General features: G+C 41.0%; 1 protein-coding gene across 1 annotated transcript in view; it reads left to right on the top strand.

Annotated features, from left to right (window-relative positions):
* MCUB (mitochondrial calcium uniporter dominant negative subunit beta) overlaps positions 1-15463 on the top strand; it is a 39287-nt gene extending 23824 nt beyond the window's left edge. Inside the window, 8 exon segments of the mRNA XM_040556264.1 lie at positions 7039-7114; positions 7415-7585; positions 11625-11729; positions 11939-12113; positions 12920-13119; positions 14268-14321; positions 14324-14382; positions 15261-15463. Of these exon segments, the coding sequence (XP_040412198.1) occupies positions 7039-7114; positions 7415-7585; positions 11625-11729; positions 11939-12113; positions 12920-13119; positions 14268-14321; positions 14324-14382; positions 15261-15338 (918 nt within the window). The 3' untranslated portion in view covers positions 15339-15463.
* Positions 15464-24250: the final 8787 nt, after the last annotated feature.

Raw genomic sequence — 24250 nt, 5'->3', positions numbered from 1 at the left:
CTGCTCTAGCAGCAACTTTTATTTGGCAGTCTCCCTTCTGGCAGGGATGTTTTTGAAGCTCATTCTCCCAGCAGAGCTCTTTTCTGAGAAGACAAACAGGTCATCTACTCAGATGAGTTTCATAGTTCTCTGGTTTCTGGCTGTGGATGTTCTTATAGTGGCTGCCTTAGACATTTTTTGATGTTGCCCATCAGAAGCTATGGGAAGGAGAACGATTAGCCTTCTGCTTACTTGCCTTATTATGCCATTGTTTTCTCTGGTTAATTTTTAACAAGGTTAAAAAGTATATTAAGCACTCCCTGCAAGTAATTTGAGCATCCACAGTGCAGTAACAGAATACAAAGCTGGAATATGAACTAACCACTGAGTTCCTTTGGGGAATTACTCTACAGTTGTCTGTTATGAAGGATGTAAATCTTTGTACATGCATACTAATACCAACCACTGACAGAGAAAGGCTTTTGATTTGCTCTAATCTGTCACTTCTTCGTCCCTGCCTATTTTTCATCAACTAATCAAAAGAAAATTGTGGTTTCCCTTTGGAAAGCTACCTATTTACAGCTGCCTGCCCTAAGTCTTTGGGCTCATCTAACTGCAGACCTTTAAAAAAAAATAGATGAAGGAACAGAGGTATGGCTGTTTGTTACAAAGACATCTTTTTATGGTCTGTTGTTTTTAAATAATTATATGGACAGGTCATTCCTGGAGACGTTGCTGCAGGCTGTGTGCTGCTTGGCTGCCTGCTGGGCTCAGCATGGCCATGGCTGCATCCGCGGGATTTTAACAGGAGCACAAGTTTAACTGATGGGAAACGCTCTTCAAAAGGTAACTAAATAAAATTTAGCTGCTGACACGTAAGAAGAGTGCAATGAATTATTTTTACAAATGGAAAGGTGAGCAATGGTTGCCGCTTGGGTTTAGCTGGGTGTCAAGATTCCCTGTGGTTTGTGGTCAAACCCTGGGGAGGTCCAAGAGGTTACACGACAGGAACAGGTCGTGTCCACAGTGGGGAAGAGATGAAGTCTGCTAGAGAGGTGGGGAACAGCGGTGTTGTCAAGCAGTGCCCGAAGGCATTGAGCAAGTGCTGTGAGGCACTGGAAGCCTGCGCAGCAAAAGTAAAGAGCCTGGGAAAACAATGCTTAAACAACTCAGAAGTGCATCTTTTAGGTATATATAACACCCCCCTGCTTTTTATTGTTTGGGGCATGGGTATGGTTAGTTGTATGCTAAATAGAAGAGTCCATTCTAAATGGAAGTGCTAAAGAGCAGCTCTCTTTTCTGAATTACTTCTTTTTTTTTCCTTCTTGTGTGCTACAACCTGTCCAGTGCCTTCAATCCCAAAAGCCCTTTAAGAGAAAAACGAGAGTTGGCTAAAACTCTGGTAAACCTCTAAGTGTATAAATCTGACTCCACATCCTTCTGTTACTTCTCTTCTCTTATCTCGTTTCAGCTGAAATATAAACAAGCTTTTTCCTGGCTGGCAATTTGACGAATTACTTTTTCTCCTAGAAATGAGTTGGAGCATTTTTTTGGAGGGAGATATGGAAACAGCTGTGTGCATTAAGATACTCTCTTTGTAGGATCTTTGTAGGAAGAGATGCAGCAAGCCCACTTTCTTATCTCACGGGATCTATTATAAGCATATTTTTGAAAGCAAAGTCCCTCTTGGTACCCTTAAATATTGCAGCATTTCCCAGGCCAGGATTTCTGAAAGCATGGCAGCAGAGCAGAGATGCATTATGTGGGACAAATGGCAAATCCTGTCTGTGCTGACAAATTAATCTTTGGACCTGGAGTGGTGTTGGAGAACAGATGGCACAGCTCTCGGATGTAGGCTTGCTTTCACTTTTGGTGAAGCGCAAATACATTTTCACGCTGTAATCCCTCCCTCTCAAAACCTCACCCCTTTAGGATCTGCAGACTTCCTTCTAGCTGTTGGATCCTGTCTCCCGTCCTGAAAGTGAAGCAGGTTGGGAAGAACAGCGGCTTTCGGGCAACCGGGCTCGATTGCAACTGGATAAAGATGCGAGATTTCTGGTGCCTTGGACTTGGGAAGGCTTTTATATCTGCTTCCCAGTGTAGGAAGGGAAGAGAAAGAAGGTTTGATAAAACAGTGAGAGGAAATACTGGATGGTTCTTTGTGTTCCTCCTAATAATATGTTTTCCTTGTATAGTTGTCTCACTTCAAGGCCCGTCCTTAAGCTTGTTGGAAGTCATCTCCCTCTGAAAAGTGAGGGCCTGCTGCGTAGCCATTCCTTCTTCAAGATCACTGGGACATATTTACACTGAAATTACTGCTTTGCTGCAAGAGGCCTCTGGGTTACTTTTTCAAACTTGGATTTGCCCTGAGGAAGGGCTTAAAAATACTCTGGGACTTTGGAATGAGCTGCAGGGTCGAGATGCACGTGTTGTAGTGCAGTCCCCATAGAGCCACGTGGATCATCTGGCAGGAGGTGTGGTAGGTCCCTGGTAAGGCAGGAAGGCTGAGTCAGAGGAAAATAAGGATATTTGTCATTGTTTTTATTTTTTTATTTTTAAATTTAGGAAGGAGAAGTACATCCTGAATACTCCCGCATGTCAGAAGTGTCATCCCAGGGTGAAATGCAGCCTACACGGTTATCCCAGAATCTGTGCTGTCTCCTGCGGGGGGTTGTGTTTGGCCTGAAGCCTTCCAGAGGATGCAGCTGAATCTCAGCAATGTGCCTTGGAGCTGCCGTTTGTGCTGAAGCCATTGTTGCACGATGAGCTATGACCAGTAGAGAAGCAATGTAAGCAAGGGGGCAAATTACTGAAAAGCTGAAGAGAGGGAGAGAGAAGGTGTTTTTGCAGCTCAAACGAGCACTTGCAAAATGATGGTAGGTGGCTGCTAGGGCTCCTGATACCTTGTTTTCCTGCTTGTGTGATTGCTTATAAGCACGGCACAGAAATCTAGCAGTCGATATCTCCAAAACAGGCTGTGGTGACTCATTTTAAAAAGGGAAATACATTCTGTGCAGTTATTGCAAACCCGGGCTGAATACAGATTCGTTTTTGGTAATCGCGGTTGTTCGAGATCTGCCAGCCCAGTGGACTGTGACAGCACCTGCTTTTTTCCTCCTTTCACTTGGTTTTTAACCTTTCTGGAATGTCTGGAGATAGTTTGGTCTCAAATGGCAGATTGTTACTCCGTGATGAATTAATTGCTCAGTTTGTTTCTCTTAGAGTCAGGCTGGAGCCGACACCATTCAATACGCAGAGACCTTCTGGGTGTCTTTATTAGAGATGAAGAAAAAAAATATATACAAGCCAGTACAGAAGATAAAAGCAGCTATCTGTAGTATGTCTCTCCACTGAACAGTGGCTAACATGGCTTTTTTCCCCTCCTGGCTCAGACAAGGAGGCAGCATCTGGAGCGGTGCCTTCCCTGCACTCCCCATTGAGTCCTACCTTGCCCCTTCTGGTGGCGCTTGGAGAGAGGCCCCAGGGCTCATCCTCAGGCATCGCAGGTGGTGATTTCCCCCAGGATTTTTCTCTCCTCTCCTGCCCAGGGAAAAACTGTAGCGCTGGGTTGCTGTTGGAAGGCTCGCTGCAAGATAGGTTTTAATTACTGTGTGTTTTAATGCAGCGTAATTAAAATAAAGGGTGGAAAGCTGACGCTTAGTGGAGCAGTGTGTTGTGTTAGTGTGCTTTTCTATCTTATCATTGCCTTAGAGAGCAGGAAATGAGAACATGGGAGACCATAGCATTGACAGTAGCAGGCTGTGGCACTAATTTTTCTGTAAAGGCTGCTTGTGAGTTTGCCTTGAGGCACTGCCGACCCCACCTCATGCTACAAGAACAGGAATTGCCTGGCTGCAGCGAGCAGCTTTGGGCAGCTGGGAGAGGACCTGAGCCTTGTGGGAGTAGTACCCCATTTTTGCTGTTGAAATAACAAAAGTGCCCTGTCTTCTCAGGTTTATACAAGCAAAGAAAACAGATTTAAGTACGTAGTTGTTGGTCGGCTGTGTTTTGATTCAGAGTTTTTCATAATCTTTTGGCAAGGCAAGCCAAAATGGAATAAATCAAATGGTGTTCTCAGAAAGTCCACGGGTGATTTTTTTTTTTTTTTGTAGAATTCCTTATGCAAGGTAGCTTTTTCATGAGAAAAATGCTCTTTTTGTTCTTGCTTTCCCTACCTGTGTTGCAATTTTCCACAGAGCAGAAGTTATGGTTTGTATTTGCATACGCAGTGCTGAGAGAGATCGGAGGCTTTCATGCTCCCTCCTATAGTGAGGGTGATATTAGCTCCTTACATAAAGCTGGTCACGCAGAAATTTGAGCTTAAGTTTGCAGCAGCAGTCACCCAGCCTCGTAAAAGATTGCTCACTGGATCAGTTAATTTCAGAAAATACGATGTAGGTAGGTTCGGTGGTTTGCCACTCTCAAAAGTGGTGGGTTTTGCTTGTATGTTTGATTGAAATTGTGTGTTTGTTAGTTTGTTTTCATAAAATAAAAGCAATATTGCTGTTCTCGTCTCTCCCCCACCCTGTTTCTGGCTGCTTGGCTCGGTCGTGCTGCTGCACTAGTGCCTGAAGCTGTGCTGTGACCCAGTCACTGAAGTGCCACTGCTGAGGTCGGAGAGGAGGCGTGCCTGCTCTGAGAGACAGGAGGTACCCTTAGGAACCTAAGCCCTTTGGAACCTAAGGAGACCCTTAGGAATGGAAATATTTCCTTAAACTCTGTACGTATTTTCCATTGTGCACCAACTGGTCTTTTCACACTGACTACGCTGGGTTGCTCCAATCGGTTACCATGCCGTGTGTTAATTTCGTGGTGGCTTCTGCTGGCAGGGTCCTACCCTCAACCTGTGCCATTGTGCCATGGCCGAGCACTGCTGCCAGGCGTCCTGTGTGATGTGAGGACAAAAACCCCTGAACAAACCCCTGAATGCTGTTCACAAGCCCCTGGCCAGATTTCAGCCCATGGCTGTGATTGCACTGTGGGTGCTTGTAGCCAGACGTCCTGCCAGGTGCGTGCGTTTCTGTTGCAGAAAGGCTTAAGACATCTTTCTTTAGCCTGTCTGTGGCTAGGTGAGCTCTCACATGTAAGAGAGTTAGCAAGATCATTCTTACAGGATCTCAAGGCTGTGATGCAGCCAACTCGGGGCATGGCTGTTCCAGCTGTCAGCAGTGCTAGTGCGGGCAGTCGTGCCTTGGTCCTTTTAGCGCAAAGCCCTCCCTTCAGCTGCGGTGATGGCTGCCTTCATTTCCTTTTCAGTGGCACAGCAGCTGCTGTTCCAAGCAGCGTGAAAAGGGCACGGCAATTCTGCTGTAGGGGACAAGCACATGATTTAATAACTTCACTGTAACTGGAGATTTAAATCCGGAGGCCTAGGGAGAAGGTTAATTCAGTCCCTCGTGCTTCCCAGTTAATCAACCTAGTGCTTGCAGAGAAAGAGTTCATTACCGGGAGCTCAGTTCAAATCCACTGCTCCATGGCTTTTGCTTTTCTTCACAAATTCTTTGCTGGTGGTTTTAATGGATAGTCTTCTGTATATAAAGATGCTTTCAATGGATCATGAGTGGTAAATGTTAAAGTCTATGGAATAATAGGATTAAATACCTTAACAGATCTCATTTTGATAAACTGAATTGAACATATTAGATATTTTTAATTTAATACATATATATTAGTAACTAAATATATTAAAATATATATTCATTGTTGAATGCATTGTTTCCTCCATAAACAAAATAGATGCCCAAATTCACAGCAAAATAAATGAATTAACCTTCAGATACAGGCAGGCTGCAGTTCAGTGTCTGGGGAGGGCTGGACAACAGGCATCTAGACTGTGATGGCAAAGTTGCATGTCAAGTGTCTGTGTTTTAAAAACAAACCCAAACCTGTAAATAACCCTTAGAAGAAACAAGTAACACACGTTTACAGTTGTATGGAAGGCTACTGAGTATTACCATGGGCTGTTATTACCTGTGTGCTTCAGGGTCTTCTGCGTAAAACAGATCAAATTCTGAATGTCTTCTCCTTGCTGTTAGGCTGTAAGTTTCTAAATTTGTGTGTGTGTGTAATTGCCTCCCACAGATGGAGTCTGATGGTAGGTAAGTATATGTGTGCTCTGTTGCAGGGAAACTCTTCTACTTGGGTGAGGAAATGACCAAATTACAGTGTGTATTGTAGCTTTTTGGCTTTCTTGGGCTGCTACCCCTTGTGTGTGTTTAATAATACTCTTGTGTCTAAGGTATTTTGCTATTTCATCTAGGTTTCTGACTGCCTTTGTTGCCTGAAGGTTACATTACACAAATTTCTCAGTGTTGGACATCCCCAGAGTGGTTTAGTGTGGTTTGGTTTATTTATTCCTGAAAAGTGCTTGTTCCAGGTAGACACCCAGGGCAAAGTCAGTGTCTTTGAAACACACAATGCATGACAGATTCATTTATTACAGATAAATGTTGTGTTTATCCTAATGGGATATTCCTGTCCAAGCAGTCGAGCTTGTGATTCTTTAAAAGCAAATAAAGCACGTGAAGGCAACAGGCAGTTACGGTGAAGAGACCTCCTTCGGTTGTAGCTTGCCTTTCCTGCCTTCTCAAAGGGGTTTGGCTTGCAGATCCTGAAATGCTTTGGCCTTCAGACAGATGTGGTATATCATCCCTAAAGCTTCCCAGAGGAATGACTGGTCCTGGTCATCTCTGCCCACTACTCCGGGGGTGTAGTGTAGAGGGGATGCTTTGTGTGTGCCTGCCAAGCTTTGGCAAGCTGTGTTGTTAGTGGCGTCTTTTAATGCTATGCATGTCAATGGTTAACTTCTGATAAATAGTATGTAATCATGAAGCAAAGGGGAGCGATCTTGGGCTGTAGTGGCTTTTATTTTATCTGATATAGTTGAGTGCCATTCTGTTATTTGGCAGTAATACTCCAGGTAAACATCGTGCCCACTTTTAGGACACGTTGCAGATGCTGGGGTGCTGCAGAACACCAGGTGGGCTGGGTGCTGCCTTTGCCGAGACCCCCTTTGTACCCTAACCTTTCTGAAACGTACTCCCTGTGTTTGTGCTGCAGGTGCAGCTCTGGAAGCAAACCAGGACCTGGGCGCGCCAGGAAGGAGCCTGCCACAGCACACTGGTGCCATCTGATGGTAAGGCTCCTGGTGGGGTCTTCGGACAGCTTCCCTGGGACAAGGGTGCTTGTCTCTGTCTGCTAAGGAGAGAGATGCAAGCACGTATCTCACGAGGTTCGATGGTGTGGCTTCTGCTGTGAGATGAAGTTAGTTGCTTGTCATACGTATGTTCCAGAAGACATCATAATGCGTGCATTAAGGAAATGTAGAACGTAATGCTTGGTTTTCTTTATTCATCCTGTACTTTAAAAACAACTTTTAAGTTAAGCTGCAACTTACAATATGTTTTTTTCACTCCGTTTGTTATTCTTCTCCCAGAAGTGACTATTAATTACAGGCATGGTCTTCCCATGATAACTCTGACGTTGCCCACAAGAAGGGAACGCTGCCAGTTTGCTGTTAAACCAATGGTAGCGACAGTGGGGGCATTCCTGAAAGATGTACAGAGAGAAGATAAAGGAATTGTGAAAGCAGAAGTCTTTGCAACAGGTATCTTACATTCCTGTCTGTCTTCAGTTGATTTAAAAAGGAATTAATTCATTTTGTACTTCTCACTTGAAACGATTTCAGTCCTCTATCACGTTTAACATCATTGCTTTTGGGATAGTTCTTGAATACTTCTGAGGTTTGCTGGTGTTTCAAATTCAGTATCTGAGTCTTTTTAGAAAGGCTGATTTAAAATGCAGAATTGGACATATAAATTATAACTTTCCCAGTAGTTTCCTAGTTTCCTCTATTTTTTTTTCTGGTAGCTTCTCTTTGTCCTGCTGTTTTTGAATAAATGAGTCTCTTCTGGTTTCCTTGGTATCTGTTTCTGTCCTTGTTCTCTGTGACTGTTCTGAAAGGCAACCAGTCTGGCTCCTAAATACGATGTCTGCCAGTTGTTCCCTGTTCTCTGGAGCTGGAAGAATCTGTTTCCCCTAATGCAAATTTGAACTCCTATGTAAAATGTATTAGGAGCTAAGCAACCAGATAATGTGTGCAATGATAAAGGGCAGCTCTTTGAAACTCAGAGAGGTTTCATTAATCAGCTGGAGTACCGTATTTCGGGGCCCTTGGCTTGAAAAGAAAAGGCTATACTTACATGTTAGCATTGATGTGATTTTTCTCCTTGTAGCGTGTTGTTTATTCCATTGTCCCATTCATTCAGGTAATTTTCTTAAGCTCGGCTCACAGCGTTTTCATGTGTTTTGTTTCATTGGTCTACTCATTGCTGAAAGGTAACGTCCAGTTAGTTAAACTGGCTTTCCACTTTATTTCTGAGACAACTTGGTTTGTATTTTGATGGCACTCTGCAGTTTTTGCACAGCAATTCTGAAAAGTTGGGTGACTCCTGCCCTAGGAGAGGACTTGATCTCAAACATACAACTGAAGTGCAGCTCTCTTGGCTGAATCTGACACAACAGATGCCTGAATTTGGCTTCCCCTCATTTTCAGCGAATGCAAGTGGTTATTTCTGGGGAGGTGTGCAGCCCTTTAACTAAAAGCATTTGTTTCCTCACACCCAACTCCCCACCACCCCTCAAAAAAAGATGGTATATCCCTATTAAAAGATTTATTTTCCATCAGATAACACACAGAAGAAAGGATGGGGTCAGGGCAGGTTGTCCAAAGGTTCATAACTGTGTGCACTCTTAATGTGCCCTTTCTTCCTGGTTGATAGTTCAGGGAGCTGCAGGGACTGAAAATAGATTGATGCTTCTAGATTAGGAAGCCATGGATCTTGGAGAAGCTGTTTTGGTTGTCTTTGAAAGTTGACTTAGTAAAGCAGAAAAATATCACATAGAACAATATATTTGCATTCTCTAGATCAATGGAGGTGTGATCTGTGTGGATCCCAGTGCGTGCATGAGCTTCATGTATGCCAGAGCTTGTGCATGGTTTTGATTTTATGTTCTATCTGCTGGACAGCAAAGGTAGAAAATTCTCTTTAAAAAGATAATTTTCTGAGAGTGTCCTGTATTTTCAGAAGGCACTGTGACAAATCATCATTGTCAGCAGCTGGCCTTCCCCTTACCATGCAAGTTTTCACTGAAAATGATTCCTCAGGAGGTTGAGGCAGGGCTAACCAAGAACATGCAAACAGTCACCTCTCAGTACTGCTGTCTCTGCAGAAACATCCATGAAATAAGTGTCTGTGATTCACTGATGAATCCCATCTTTCTGTGTTACGTCAGGAAAGCTCCACGTTAACTACTCATTCTGCTTCAGTGCAAACTTCAGTTGGTCGTGAAGCACAATTCGGGCTGTTTTCACCTAGTTTGGGCTGTTTTCATCTGTTTAAACCCCCAGCTTTGGAGTAAAAACCCTGTCTGCTCTGATTAAAACTGTTTTGGTTCTCTACTCTGTATTTTCAAGTGACGGGTAATTTTAAAGGAAGAGATCAGCTTAGATGTTTAATTCATTAGGAAACTGATACTGTAAAGAGAAACTATTGGTCAAGTGTTCAGAGTTGAATATAAACATTTATTACTAAAGAAAATTATGAAGTTTTGATTTAATGCAGGCACTTTTCTATGTCATTTAGCCATTAAATGAAGCCCAGCCTTAATGAAAGCATTAGTGCTGTACTTGATGGCCCACTTTCGTTGTCAGCAGATCTGCAGAATTTCTGTAGACAAAAAATATCCTTTTGTCCACATTTGAACACCTGTGCTTAGGTGTAGGAATGCCTGTATGGAATTTTCTGAAACGAAACAAGCCCTCCTCCCCAAACTTTCCTGCTTTTCAGCTAATGAAAGGTTGGACAGGTTAATAAATGTGTGTTGTATCAGATCCAGAACAAAGAGCCTGTCTGGCATTTTTTTCCAAAGGATTTTTTTGCTTAAATGTCACTTTATAAATGTCACCGTAATTTACATGCAAATGAGGTTTCATGTTCTATTACACCGTTTAAAAAAAAGGGGGGGGGTCAGAATAAGTGGATGGGCACATTAACATTTCAGATTTTGGACTGAAAGCAATACCCTTCCGGGTTTGCTTTCTTACCCACGTCAGGTGGGTTGGGGAGCCAGATGGTGCAGTAGCTCGTGGAGTTCAGCAGCCTCCATCTCAGCAGCTGGGGCCAGGGCGCAGAGTTACAGTGAATAAATAATTGAAAAAACAAACAAAATACAAACAAAAAAGTCAACCATGACAAGTTTTTGCATACAAAAATCTTCATCGTATTTTGTAGCCTGATCATAATTCATCTCAAGAATAAAGCCTCTGTTTTCTGCTACTGCGCAGCCCTCTGCAGGGGCAGGGGAAGATGCCACACGTAGGAAATGAAGACCAGGTCAAACAGGTATTGAGGAGCAGCTGGGCTCTGGCTTTTGAGCCCCGCATGCCACGGTGATGTGTCCAAGGCTTCTTTAGCCACCCGACCCCCCTGGTGGTGCTGGTATCACTGGGTCACTCTGGGACCTGCTGGGCTCAGGCCAGTGAGAGCTCCAGGGAGCCAGCGCTACATTTTGCTGCTGCTGACTCCAGGAGGGCCTTTGCTGTCTCTTCAGCTCCCTGTGGGGTGCGACGTGTTCCTTTGCCTCTTAGCTGCACTGAGCTGTGATAGGCACTGACATGAGCAGGTGAGAATAGTGGTAATGCACTAAAGAAAGGTGGTGGGTTTTGTTGCTTCAAACTTCAGGCTCCTCCAAACCAGGGAAACAAAAAACTGGACAAAACAGATCCTTCAAATTTCAGCAGAGGTTTTGAATCCCTTCTGCCCTTTGTTGTTGAATGTCAAATAGGAAGGGATCCATTTCTCACATGGATGCAACTTGTTGTTCAAGACACCACAAGTCTATCAGTGTGTGAATTTTGCTAGGTCGGCTGCGCTGGGAGTGCCAATATTAGTCATAATCATAACACAGAGAATACAATATGCCTGCTCATATTAGGGACAATATCATTATATTTCTATCCATTTTTATATTCGCAGATCTGATTTTTACATTCTATGAGGCTTTTAAAAGTAAGCCCTGAGCCTCCTTTTCTAAAGGCTTGCTCAGATATGCATTATGAAATCTCTTATGAGAGACACTTTCTTCATTAATGACCACTATATATGTTTTTATTATTATTTATTATTATTATTTGTTGAGTGGGAGTTGCTTGGGGAAATAACTTTTTTTTTTTCAAAATTTCCTGCATGCTTCAGGTCCTTGGTTGTGTGTGTGTTTGTGTTTCAAAGGTCTGCAGCCAGATACTGTCTCCTTTATCCAAACAATGCAAATAGAGATGCTAATATTGAAGAGCATGGTGAAATTAAATGTGACAAATGTGTGTAATACAGAGGGACAGTCGCATTGGGGTAAAGCACTGAAGATCACCTAGTGAAATAGTAGTAAAACCTAGTGACACTGAGAGAACTGTAAAGTCCGAATGCTACTTGTAGAGAAGGCATTAGGCACACACTCAGTATTAATGTGTTCCTCCTTACTGTTTAGTATCAGTTACTGGGTAATATGGCAAACATTAATAAAAATCAGCTAAGGTTTAAGATTATTTTCAATTGGAATGCTTTATGGCTTAAATCTTTCATCCGCAGATGGTAGCAAGGTTTCTGATGCAACCTTGATGGAGGTCTTACTGAGGAATGACTTTAAGCTTCTTATCAACAGCACAGCATACAGCGTGTCACCTCCTGTAAAAGGTAAGAGCCATGCTTAATAACTCTGATTATCTCACTTCACCTAGTGAGAGTCGTGGGAAATCTCAGACAAGTGGAACCTCTCAGGAGAAAACAATTTCTCTGTGGTTTTGTACCATTGGATGATCCTACTTTTGGGGTTGAGGTGGGGGGAGAGAATGGAGAGGGGTAGATTCTTGAAATGTTTCATATAACAAACACTTTCTCTTCAGATAAGCTGAGTAGTGAGCATGCTACTGAAATGGAAGATATCAAATCCTTGATTCACAGACTGTTCGTGGCTCTGCATTTAGAAGATCACCAGATCAGGAAGGAGAGAGAATTACTACAGAAACTGGACCATCTGAAAGAACAGCTGATGCCTCTTGAACAGGTTGGAAGAAGAGGGTGGGGGGGTGTTTTTTTTATTTTTTTAAATACAAAAGCACTTCCTCTTATCAAGAGTAAGTCCTGTGATAGAAGAAGATCAGCATGAAAGGCTAGGGTGTGTCTGCTGTGTTTGTCACGCAAACAAAGTCAATTCAAATTCAATTCAAATAATTTTCAGTTCAGTTCTTTTTCCCTCCTGCTTTGTGTGTTCCCTGAGTAGAAACCACAACACCTGGACGCATGGCTAGCATTGGGATTGAGCATCCACTTTGCTGGCTGAGTTCTGAGTTCATTACAGAAAAAACAATAGTGAGATAAAAATCATCTGTGGTTTAGGATAGGGTTTTCTGTGTCAACAAGGCATCAAGGCAGATTGTGTGGACTAATGGTTGCTGTAATCCAAGAGGAGAAAGTATAAATGTTGATCTGAGGCAAGTTAAGGTAACCAAACTTGAGCAGAGGAAGCCAGAAAGAGCCTGACAGGATGGGCAAAAACTTTTCCTTGGCTTCAGACCTGCTGTGTGGGGACCAGCCTCAGCATCAACCAGAGCTGCCTTGAATGATAAGTGGAAATCCAGCAGATGTAAATCTCTAGTAGTGGGGAGGGGAGATTTAACAGCAGCATCTGTTGGTGCAACAGCAGTCAAGAGGTCTGGTTGCCCTTGGATTTCAGTCCTTTTCTTACTTGACAGGTTGAGTCAGTGAAAGGAGAGTACTGAAAAAGAATCCAGCCCAGCAGGAGTAAATATGGTGCAACTGACGAGCAGCTCCTGAACTACTGTTTGTTTGAACAGGGTCCTGTATTTCTTCTCCCTAGATGAAAGCCAAATCATGGACAGTGCAGATGCAAAGACCTCCAGGCTTCTGTGGGTTGGCTTAGCTCTGATGTCAACACAAGGTGGAGCATTGGCATGGCTCACGTGGTGGGTCTACTCGTGGGACATCATGGAGCCAGTCACGTACTTCATCACTTATGGGAGTGCCATGGCTTTCTATGCCTACTTTGTTCTTACTAAACAGGTGAGTCCTCCTCCTGGAAATGTCTATTGTATTGTAAAGAAGAGTATTGTAAAGAAGAACTGATTCTGAAAATCATAATGTTTTGGGCTCTGATGAAAACATAATTTGGTATGAAGCCTTGCCATCAGATGAGGGCTCGTTTGGTTCTGATGGGACTGATACAACACCTTACGTTACCTGAAGTCAAGCCAGGTACTGTTACATGTGCACTGCAGACCAGCTGCTGAGCAGAACTACTACTGCCTGTAGGACTTCATAACCTAGGGAATGAGAAGTGATGAATGAAATCTACCTTTTATTTTAGATCTTGGTAGACCATTTTCAATAGTAAATGGCACCTGGCTCATTGCTGTAAAGGGAGAGCAGCTAGTAGTGCTGTGCCAGTTCATGAACAAAAAACAAACAAACAAAAAAAACACAACAGATCTTAACTGAGCTGCACAATACAGGCAATCCTGTAAGACTTAGCTTCTTTTTGCTATTTAGCTCTGTACTTTACTCCCAAAGTGGACATCTGGATGTCCAACTTTGTGATACAAAACTCTTTGTTACTAAAGTTCTGTGCGGAAGAGTAACCACTGCTTCCTTCTATAATACCAATGGATCCATAGACCTCATGAGATGTCAGTTTCCTTTAGTGAAAAGGGGGGATGTGTCTATTCTTATGAATAGCTGGCTCTGAATTTTACTCCTTCTCACTGATTTTTAAGAAGGGCTGAGGTATTCCTACTTTACGTGTACAGATATACGTAAATCTCTAAATACAGAGATTACTACTTGGCTTTTTAGAACAGCTGTTGGCACCTTTTCTTGAGATGGAAAGTCTTGGAGAAATAACTGATGAACTTTCTCTGCCTCCTTGCAAAGTCATATCCATTTACTCAGGTGGCTTCAGTCATGAAGATCAAGCTATGTCGTTATTATGATATTATGAGAATTCCTGTAGACATGATAAGAATGATTTCTACCATGTGTCTGAAAGGCCCTTAGGATCACACCTCTATATGTAGCTTCTTAACAGCACACGTATTGTGTGTGCATCTGTGCACACATCTGTTGAACTAGATAAACCTTCCTGAAACAGGCTGAATTTTTCTGACCTCTACTTGTTTTTCTTGCTAACATCCTATCTGTGCCCTCTTTCTGCACCAGGATTACCTTACCCTGATGTTAAGGACAGGCAGTTCCTCCACTACTTCTACCGGAAATCAAAGCCAAGCATTTCAATGTGGAACAATACAACAAACTAAAAGAAGACGTAGCAGAGGTATTTAAATACAGTCCTTAAATAATGTAGTAGCCTCTGGGTTAAGACTTTTTCAGTAAACTCTCAGCTAATAGAAATTGACCTCAAGGTTTGTTCATTCAGAACAGTACATTGGTTATCAACCAGTTTGAGCTGTTTAACCATCCAGTGTTTGCCATTGACATGTAGACTACTTTAGTACGTCATCAGAAAGGGAGACTGCATGAGTTAAATTTCAAACAGGTTAGTTTTTGAGCCCTGAACATCTGCTTTTTCCATACTTGACTATGTTGCATTCCCAGCAATTGTAATAGAATAGCTGTGTGCTTTCTGAGGCTTGTGGCGCTGATGAGGTAACACAATCTTCTCCCTTCCTTGGAAGGAGACATTCTTGCAGAGTTCAGCATTTGACAGCTTAATCCTACTCCTTAAGTAAAAGATTTCCATCCGGTCTCCTGTATTGTAGAAAAGGTGGGGGTGTGTGCTTGGGAGAAACAATGTGGTCTTCATGGGGAAAAAAAAAAAAAAAGTAGCAGATCCTACTCAATTCTTATTTTCCCATCCCATCTCTGACCCAGTGTTCAGTGTGTCATTAAGAAAATTGAAACTACCCCTAATTTTAGTTCAAGACCTGTGGTTAAGGGTATTGTTTCATGAGTCAAAGTTGGCATAAGGCTAGATAGTCTAATACTTTTTCACAGACTGCGAGTATGGGTTTTGTAATTGTAATTTCAGGAAAATAATCCTTTGGGGAGGGTGGGGGAAAGGTGGTGTAACAGGGCATACACTGCTCTCTGGAGATGGGCTGAATGACCTGAGTGTCTGTAAACGTTCAGCGTCCTCCATTTGATTCGTCTGGTTTCTTGGACAAGACCAATGTCTTCTTTCTCGTGCTGCAGGCAGAAGAATCCCTGAGGCGTCTACGCCAACCTCTGCACCTGAGACTTCCGATCCAGGAAATTACTAACAAGGACTGACGTTGTTTTGGTATACATTAGAATTGTCCTTTCAAACCTGATGTGAACATTTAGTTACCCTATAGAAACTGGATATTTTTGACCACTATAGTTTTGAAAATTACAATAAATATCTCTAAAAATGATTTGGTCAGTTGATGGCTTTGTTTTGTTTTCCTTTGTTTTTATTTGCTCTATGTTTTCAGTCCCTTAAGGAAGTTGCTGAAGCAAAGTTCTTCAGATATTTGTCAAATCACTTCAGTAAAATGGAGGTATTCTGCTTCCTGGTAAAAATGACAGGGATGGTTTTTAGAACGAGGGCTGTCTTTTTAGGACCGTGACTATAGCACAGCGCTAGCTTAGTAAATAAGTAACTCTTGTATTAAGTATTACTGATTTGCTTTCTGTTTCCTTTTCACTAGCTCTGTTCTCTGATTTTGTTTGTTTAACACCACTGGTGGAGGTTAGACTTGCATCCAAAGTAAGCTGTTTGTTTTAGTCAATATTGCTGGAAAAGTAACGTACATCAAACTCATTTACTGTAAAATTATTTGTTTTATTATTGCATTTTATTGACAGGACTTATCAAAACATTCACACACACATGATTTATACAAAGCTTCTAAATAGCCCTGTTAAGCCTAAATCTGTGATTCAGAACACAGTATGCGGAAGGACTTAAGTAAAGCAGAGCCAGTAAGTCAATTATTTTATACCCCGGAAAGTGGATTAAGCCACTTTGCTCAGCTTGAGTTCTCCATCATCCCCCAGAGTTAAGCACGTGTACCAATAACGTAAAAACTAATTAAAGAAATAATGATAATTTGATTCCATTACATATGGAAGTACTTCTGTTACATATGGAATTGAAATTACTGATGCTGCAGTTGCAGCAACCTGAAACATCCTATGGTGACAAACGTGCTGTCAGTTTTGTATGCAAAAGGACAGTGTACAGCCGAGCTCTGGAGCCGAGGGGAGGCAGAGGCTGATCCAACACCACGGCCTGAAGTATAAAGGTGTGTACATGTTGTAATTTACAGAGCTGCTAAAGATATCCAGCAGAGTTATAAGCAATGCTGGACCCTATAAATGATTTGCTTTGAGATCTATACAAGATGAGCTTTCACCACCATGGAGTGTATTTGTACCCAAAGTAAGCAAGCTATTCGTGGTCTCACTTCACTACTGCTCGCTTTACTCCTTGCAAAGCACCAGCAAGCTTTAATTGTAGCACAAATGTAAATGATGTGCAAGCAGAAGAAGCACTTCATTTGCATTAATACTAAATTGCACTCAAGGAATAAAGTTCCCTTTTAGTGTTGAGAGAAAATTAAAACAAAAAAAAGTCTTAAAAAATCATCCTCGATAAATCAGTAAAAATTGGAAGGCAGATATGACCGCACACAGATTTAAAAGATGTCTTAGAAATATATTCCTTGTAAACAGTGCTCTTTGAGCAAGAAAAGTTAACCTAATGCAGTATTTAAAAACGTTTGGAAATAGTAAAAATGTGCCATAATTAGAAAGCAAGCAAGCAAAAATCTTACTTTTTCTTTAAAAGTTATCTACAGTACCCATTTCAATGAAATCTAAGCACCTTTTACTAGTCTTGCACCAGCAGACTTTTCCCAATTTCCCTGAGAGGAACAGAGCTGTAATACTATCTTTAAAATCACTTAAGAATTTAGAAACTATTGCATATACCAACTATAAGATTTGATCTTGGTGTTTTTGCAAATAATTGTATAGAATATTTGTCTCCTGATCTAAGATAGTGTTTTCTCACTTCTACAGCCAGTATTAAAAACTGTCATTGTTAAATAATAACCTACTTAGATTTTGGATGAAAGTACAATTTTTTAGTTAACATTGAGGCAAACAAGGAATCTGTTTTTTTCCTATGGCATTTTTGTCCTTGCACACATCCACTTTGCGATGCGATACTTTCTGTTAACAACAGTAAGAAGTTCTGTGAACTCCAAGGAAGAGCCATGCTTCCTCAGCGCCTCACACAAATCTGAATGTACCAGGAGCCATTTATGGTTTCACGGTGAGAAAGTAACCTATTGTAGAACAGGAACATAAAATGATATTCAGTTGTAAGTACCCATTGTCACCCGATAAACATTCACGAGTTACTCCTTGCTAGCCTCACCCATTAAGTATAATCATTGAGATTAATAACGGGTGTAAATCTTATCGTGTCAATTATGCAATTTTTCTAGAAACTGTAGACAGGAAATGTCCTTGAGATCACTTATAGTGCTTAGCCAAGTGGAGTATGGTTCAGGGACAGGTAGCTTATTGTACACAGGACTGTATCTGCAAGTTGCAAGAGAGCAGCTGGGACCGAGGACAAAGATATGTGGTGGACAGGGGACGACAGCCATGTAGTACAGGGAAACTTATAAGGCACCAGCGTACTAGTCCTGGAGAAAAGGGAAACGCTGTCAGAAGACAGCTCAGCAACAAGATTATGATGAGAACGCCTCTGCTTGGCAAATTAACTGCAATTTTGATGGTTTGTTTTTACTTTTTCCTTAACATATGGGGCTCCTTCTCAGATAAGACATCACTTATCAGACATGCAAAACAGATGACCTGGAACTGTACTCATTTTGACAGCAGAATGAGGAAGTGTTCAAACTTGTTATTTTACATGTGTGTGTCTGATACTTCAATAATAGAACTTTACCTTGTGCCACAGAATAGCACATGAGAAAGTCTGCACCAGCAGGCAGGGTGTAGACACCAGCTGCATCCACTTCAGTCTCGTTAACGATGGTTTCTTCTGTGCCATCTACTGTATCCTGAACAATAACTGGATCGTCATGTTTATCACCTCGACATGCCCTGTTAGAGAGAGAAGGATAATTCTGCCCTCACCTCTGTGAAGCTCACCTTTGTTACTACGATGCCTTTAAGCAGAGGGGACTCCTATCAGTGTGTTCCTCATTAACCGTGAATGGGGATCCATAATGACCCATTTCGATCTCTATCATTAAAATCTTGGTGATGAAGTCCACTAAAAGCTCTGAGATGATCACGGAATCATTGAGATTGGATGTGGGACCTCTTGAGTTCATCTCACCCAAGCCTCTTAGCTCAAGCAGGATCAGCTAAAGCAAGTTGTCCAGGACAGGACTATACCCAGCTGGCTTCTGAGCATCTCCAGGGGATGGAGGGAAGCTCTACAACCTCTCTCGGTGACATCTTCTGCTGTTTGACCACCCCACATAGTTTAAAAAAAAAAAATAAAAAAATTCCTGTGTTGAGATGGGGTTCCATGCATTTTTTTGTGCCCACTGCCTCTTGCTTTGTCACTGTGCACTGCTGAAAAGAGTCTGGTCCTTTTCTTCCTTCCCTCCATCAGGTATTTATATACATTGATAAGATCCCCCTGAACCTTCTCTTCTTTAGGCTGAACAATCTCAGCCTCTCCTCATATGAGAGATACCCTCCAGTTCCCGAATCATCCTCACAACCCTGTGCTAGACTTGCTCCGCTAAGTCCTTTTCTTTCACCATACTGTGGAGCCCAGACTGGACACAGGACTCTGAATGCAGCCTCACAGGTGCTGGGTAGAGAGAAAGGATCACCTCACTTAACCTTTTGCATGCACAAGTATTGAATAACTGCTCTGAAGCACAGCCATCATTATACACTCTCTAGTTGTTAGTTGCAGGATTATTTTTTTTGGTGGAGAAGTCAGTAAATTAACCCGGTATTATCAGTGTTGCAGAAAAGCTATACAGGGAGAATAAGAAGGTAAGAACACACTTAAAAGGTACAAAGCAGGTAACAGGTATTAGTTAAGAGATATCACATAAGAGGAACGTGAAATTTTCTTTCCTTTACAGTGATGACGTTCTGTCCTTGCTGTTTTTCTCTGTGATTTCCGAACGGTAAATATTATACTGATCGTTCTTTTTGCTGTAAAAGAACTCAGTTTATGAACTGAACTAAGTTAATTTGCTTTTTGATGAGTATATTTTATAAATGTTTCCAAGTACTACTTGTAATAGGAAATATGCAAATATTTTCCATCTTTGGCACCAGATTTAAAAAAAAAAAAAAAAAAGCTAAATGAGTCCTAATGAAAAAATTATTATCGATATGGTGATTTTCGTAGCAGCCTTGTGCTTATGTCAGCTTTCATTTGAAAAAGGTAATTCTTAGAATTACTCTATAACAACTGAAGTACAATCTGGTTCTCATTTGAGTTTGCTAGTTGTAACCTGGATAAAGACGGGCTGAAGCCCCAGGTAACTTTGTTTGACCCCATAGCTGACTGCTGCATACAGGAAGCTGGACCACAGACCTCCTGAGATCCCTTCCACTTGCACTATCCCTTGAATGAAGGAGTAAAACAGGAGATTACATATGGGTTTTATTTGACTGCTTAACGCCAGCAGTATATTCTGAGCCAGTAAAGCCTTAAATTGATTCTTTAAATTCTACAGAGACACTGAGTATTGGTCATGAAATGAAGAAAAAAGAAAGTAAAAAGGGAAACGTTCTCTTATGGAAAGACTATTTCAGAAAAAAAACAATTTCTCTATTACAAGATGATGACATAGGTCAGTGTCAACTCCAATGAATTCAGAAACCTTACTGAATGATAAATATCTTCGGCTTTCCTACCAGACTCGGGCACTTGTCTCCCCTGAACATGTTTGTGATTGTCTCAATTTGATTTGCCATCATGTGCATAAACATGATCATTCTCACCGTGACTCAAGTATATGCAACAAAGCAGTCAGCATCGCTGTGGTCATCCAGAGAGGCTGAAATACCAAGTGGTGTTTAGATGACTCGAAAACCTGATCTTCAGTGTAAAAAAACATGGCACATTTGGTCGTATTATTTAATCTCAGATCAATCATTTTTCAAACGAACCCTATTTTCAGATAGTGTAATACTGCAGAGAGGTGAAGGTAAAATAAGTAAACATGGCTGAAGAGTAATGCCACTAAAGTAAAAAGAACATTATTAACTTCTAGCTGCAAGTTAACTACTTTCGCTCCTAGCAACTTTGTTGGTTCGCCCAAAGAAGATTGCTTACATTACAACAAAAGTATCTTTCAGTCTAACACTTAAGTCCCCTTTAATGTTAAGCAATTCCACTGGTGCACCAAAAAGTATTTTAAGCTAGATGAACACAGTAAATGGAAGAAAATATATCTAGAAATTCTGCTACAAATAGACATAACCAATATATAGTATCCTACCTTCATGAACTTCTGCAGCACATCTTCTGCTTTCAGGTCATCAAAATCTCTGACTTCAAATCCTAGGGTCTGTCAAGCGTTGTTAAAACATATAAGCAATTAGTAAAACCTTTTCTCAAATTATATGTCAGTTCCTACCAACTCAATTGCTTTCACTGTGAGAGAATGAATATTCATGTTTATGGCATTATTTATGAAAAAAAAAGTAAACTTGATGTTGGTCTTAAACGGGTGTCAGTGCAGGTGTAGTACATAAAGTTGCTATGAAGACCCTCTCAAGTCACAGGATGTGCCAGCAGTTTCTGTGACTAAGAGGAATGTCCCTTGAAGCTTTTTTATGTCGTTCTTTGCCAAGGTTGCATAGGTGCTTATGTCTGTGAAATATTTTCTTCTGTTCTTAAACATAAGATTTAGGTAACTGCTTATTTCTGAAGTTTATTTTTTTAAGCTTTGGTGGAGAACAGGTTTCTTACCTGCGTTTCAGATTGTTTCTGTCTGCAGAAGTCCCACGTCTTTCTGGCAGCATTAACTGCCAATAAAAGTTGCGCATGATTGAAGATCAATGCAACTCCTCTCTTTGATGGTTCATTTGTATTGCTCTGCAGGGTCATATGTTTGTCTGTTGCCAGGGATGGAAAATTTTCTTGATGAGTGTTAGTGGCTAGTTGATTCCCTTCCCATATTCCTGCTGGCTGAGACTTCTGAACTTGACCAGAGACTTTGAGAATCCAATTTCAGAAATGCAAAATATGTAATATTATAGAAAAAAACTAAATCATTGGGTCTTTTTGAGAAGCTTGGGCACATTAAGCTGTTCAGTAAAACACGCATTGTGTAGGTTCAAGGCTCTATCAGGTAGTGTTGAATAGTTTATCTACCATGTATTGCATTTACAGTTTTCAGGAGGCTGTCTCATTAGTAACACAGTAAGGCATATAAAAGACCTTCAGATTTGGCTCCAGTTCTCCACACTATATTTTTAGCTAAACATTATTTAGCATAGTTGAATGGTGCATATTAAATTATTTGGAATTTTAACTGTGTGAGGTTTGCTTCAAGTTCTAAATAAAGCGAGTGCTGCATCATAAGCAATAGGCTATGTAGTGTATAGTGGCTGATGAGGTGGTATACACACTGTTTGCAAGAGGAGAATGAGTTGGTATTATTTACCCTTCCAAAATGAAAGCTCAGATGATACAACTGTCATCTAAGTGTTTAACAATTAAGCAACAAAGCAGTAAAGCTGAGAGACAGTGCTGGCACAAGCACAAATGATCAACCCAGCTTCTAAGTAGAGGAATTTTAAATATTAAGGCAACAAATAAGAGTTTGGAGTAGCGTCAGTGATTTTGTTGTTTTATGAGCACACATAACATAGAGGTCTGTGACAGCATGCTATGGACTGTACCACCTGGACCCAAAGGTCCTTTCCAAGCTTTGGCATGGATGTATTTAGAGGGACAAGCATTACAATCTTGCTGCTTCTGTTGACAAGAGGCGGTGGTGCAGGGAACAGAAGCTAAAGGACTTCTGGCAATAGCCCTGGCAACAGATAAGGCCAGTGTTCTAGGTGTACAGAATGACACTCCAGGTCATGCTGCCCTAGAAATGTCTGTAGGCAGAGCTTTAATATTTGGCATGTTACTGTTTATTTCCTGCTATGTTCAGTTTTGGTGCAATTTGTGTGAAGAAGTTCAGAACACTTGCCTGCAGAAGTTACTTAAAGATCACAGTTTATTCCAAAATGCTTTTTGTTTCACTGCAGAGTGACTGAAGTGTTTCATTAAGTATTTCTACCTCCTCCATTCTATTATGAGCAGCTGGTTAATAAACTTTTGTAAGATCTGCAGCAGAATTCAAGAATAGTTCTACATCTCATGTAGTTAAAACTAGGAACATATTCTATAAATGGGTGGGGTTGAATGAATAATCCATTCGCAACTCTTAATAGAAAGTAGGCAACTTTCAACTGACTTCAGTGGGTCATTTCTCTATCATTGCCATCAGAACTTTACCTTTTATTAAGAGCATCTACTTCGGTGATGTTCTGATTTCTGTCTGTTAGAGAGATTTAAAAAAATCATTAAGAGAAACAATTTTAAACTGTGCATCCAGCCATAAAGTTTAGCTGTTAGCGTAACCAAAAGCTCATTCACACATCAGCTGAGTAGGCATGCAGTTTAACAGCTTCATTAGCATTTGTACCCCAAAATTTTGGAGGCTGTTCTTAAAAATCTGACCCCAACAGTCTGAATTTTAGGTGGTCAAGATGTGAATATTTTATATCTAGCTATCTATCTGTATAGCTATGTATTCAGAGATTATGATTGTATATAAGTAGCTACCTGGCTGTATTTAAACAGGAGTCTCCTAAGCCCAATAGTTAGGATTTACATAATCTAAAAATACACTGTGTTTGTGTTTTTTTTTTGTTTCAGTGGTGCTGCTGATACAGAACTGAGTGTTCTCTTTGAGGCTGGGACGCAGCATATCAGTCACAGAAGGCAGTATAACCATACATATAGCTAACAACAGCTGAAAAGATGCAACCTTTTCTTCTGCTAAGATATATAGATATATGTATCTCCAGTAGAAGAATGGACATAAAGGTAACACTGTGGAAACAACAGGGAACATGCACGTGTTGGGAGGCTGTAAAACTGAAGACCTGCAGATGTTTAGGCCAAAATATTTAATCCTTTTGCTTAAACATCTCAGTGGGCTATAAAATCACAGCTCCTCCTACTACCACTGGAGACTAACTACCCCCATTATGAAAGCTATATACTATCTTTTACCTGTGGTGGTTAATGTAGATCTGCTATCCAACTGAACATGGCCTGCAATTAGAACAAAAAAAAGACATGGTCACACAAACACACATGCATATATTACAACTATTTTGTATACACTATACTTGTTTGTTTTTTTCCCTGTTTTTTGCATCTGACTAAAGTCTTTTGCAAAATGAACTAACATATATATGCACTGATAGAGAAGAAAAGTTCACAAAGACGTTAGAAAAAACTTGCAGAAATCTAGAACTGACTTTAGAAGCCCCTGTGTTGAACTCCATAGCAAAGGAGACTGGGGGACAGCTCAAAGCGAGTCAGCATTACTATTTACTTTAAGCATTACTATTTACATGTAAACTTCCCATTTGTAAATATTGATCATGCTTGCAAGTGTTGGGTTTTATAAATATCACCAGTGACCCAATGCATAAAGAGCTATTTCAGTTTGCTTGAAACAACATGTAGGTCAGATTAATGACAGAAATACTGAAAACAAGTATAGATAAAACGTAGCAACAGTACTTGTGCCTGTGGTTCTGTTTATAATATGAGCCAGAGAGCTGTATGTTTAAATTGACACCGTATTTTTGCTTGTGTACCTGAGATCTGTCTGATGCTTTTCCCTCAACTTAAAGAGAGGGGGGAGGGAACCCCTAAAAACCGTAACAGACCTTCAAAAATGTTACAGTCAAACTTTTAGACAGAAATGCTGACATACAGACATAAAAAGACCACAGAATGCCTGGGCCAAAGGAAATTAGAGAAGGATGTTTTAGTTGTTCTTTTAGTCCTGTTTAGTCGGTTAGCCTTGAGCTTTTTATTGCTGCTGTCACATTGCAGCTTCATTCAAGTACACACTACTATAAAAAAAAAAGGAAAAAAAAAAAGATAGTTGTTTATGAAA

Source organism: Cygnus olor, chromosome 4 (genome assembly GCF_009769625.2).
Source record: "Cygnus olor isolate bCygOlo1 chromosome 4, bCygOlo1.pri.v2, whole genome shotgun sequence".
NCBI classification, from domain to species: Eukaryota; Metazoa; Chordata; class Aves; order Anseriformes; family Anatidae; genus Cygnus; species Cygnus olor.
Note: the sequence above shows the minus strand (reverse complement) of the source record. Positions and strands in the feature narration are given on the sequence as shown.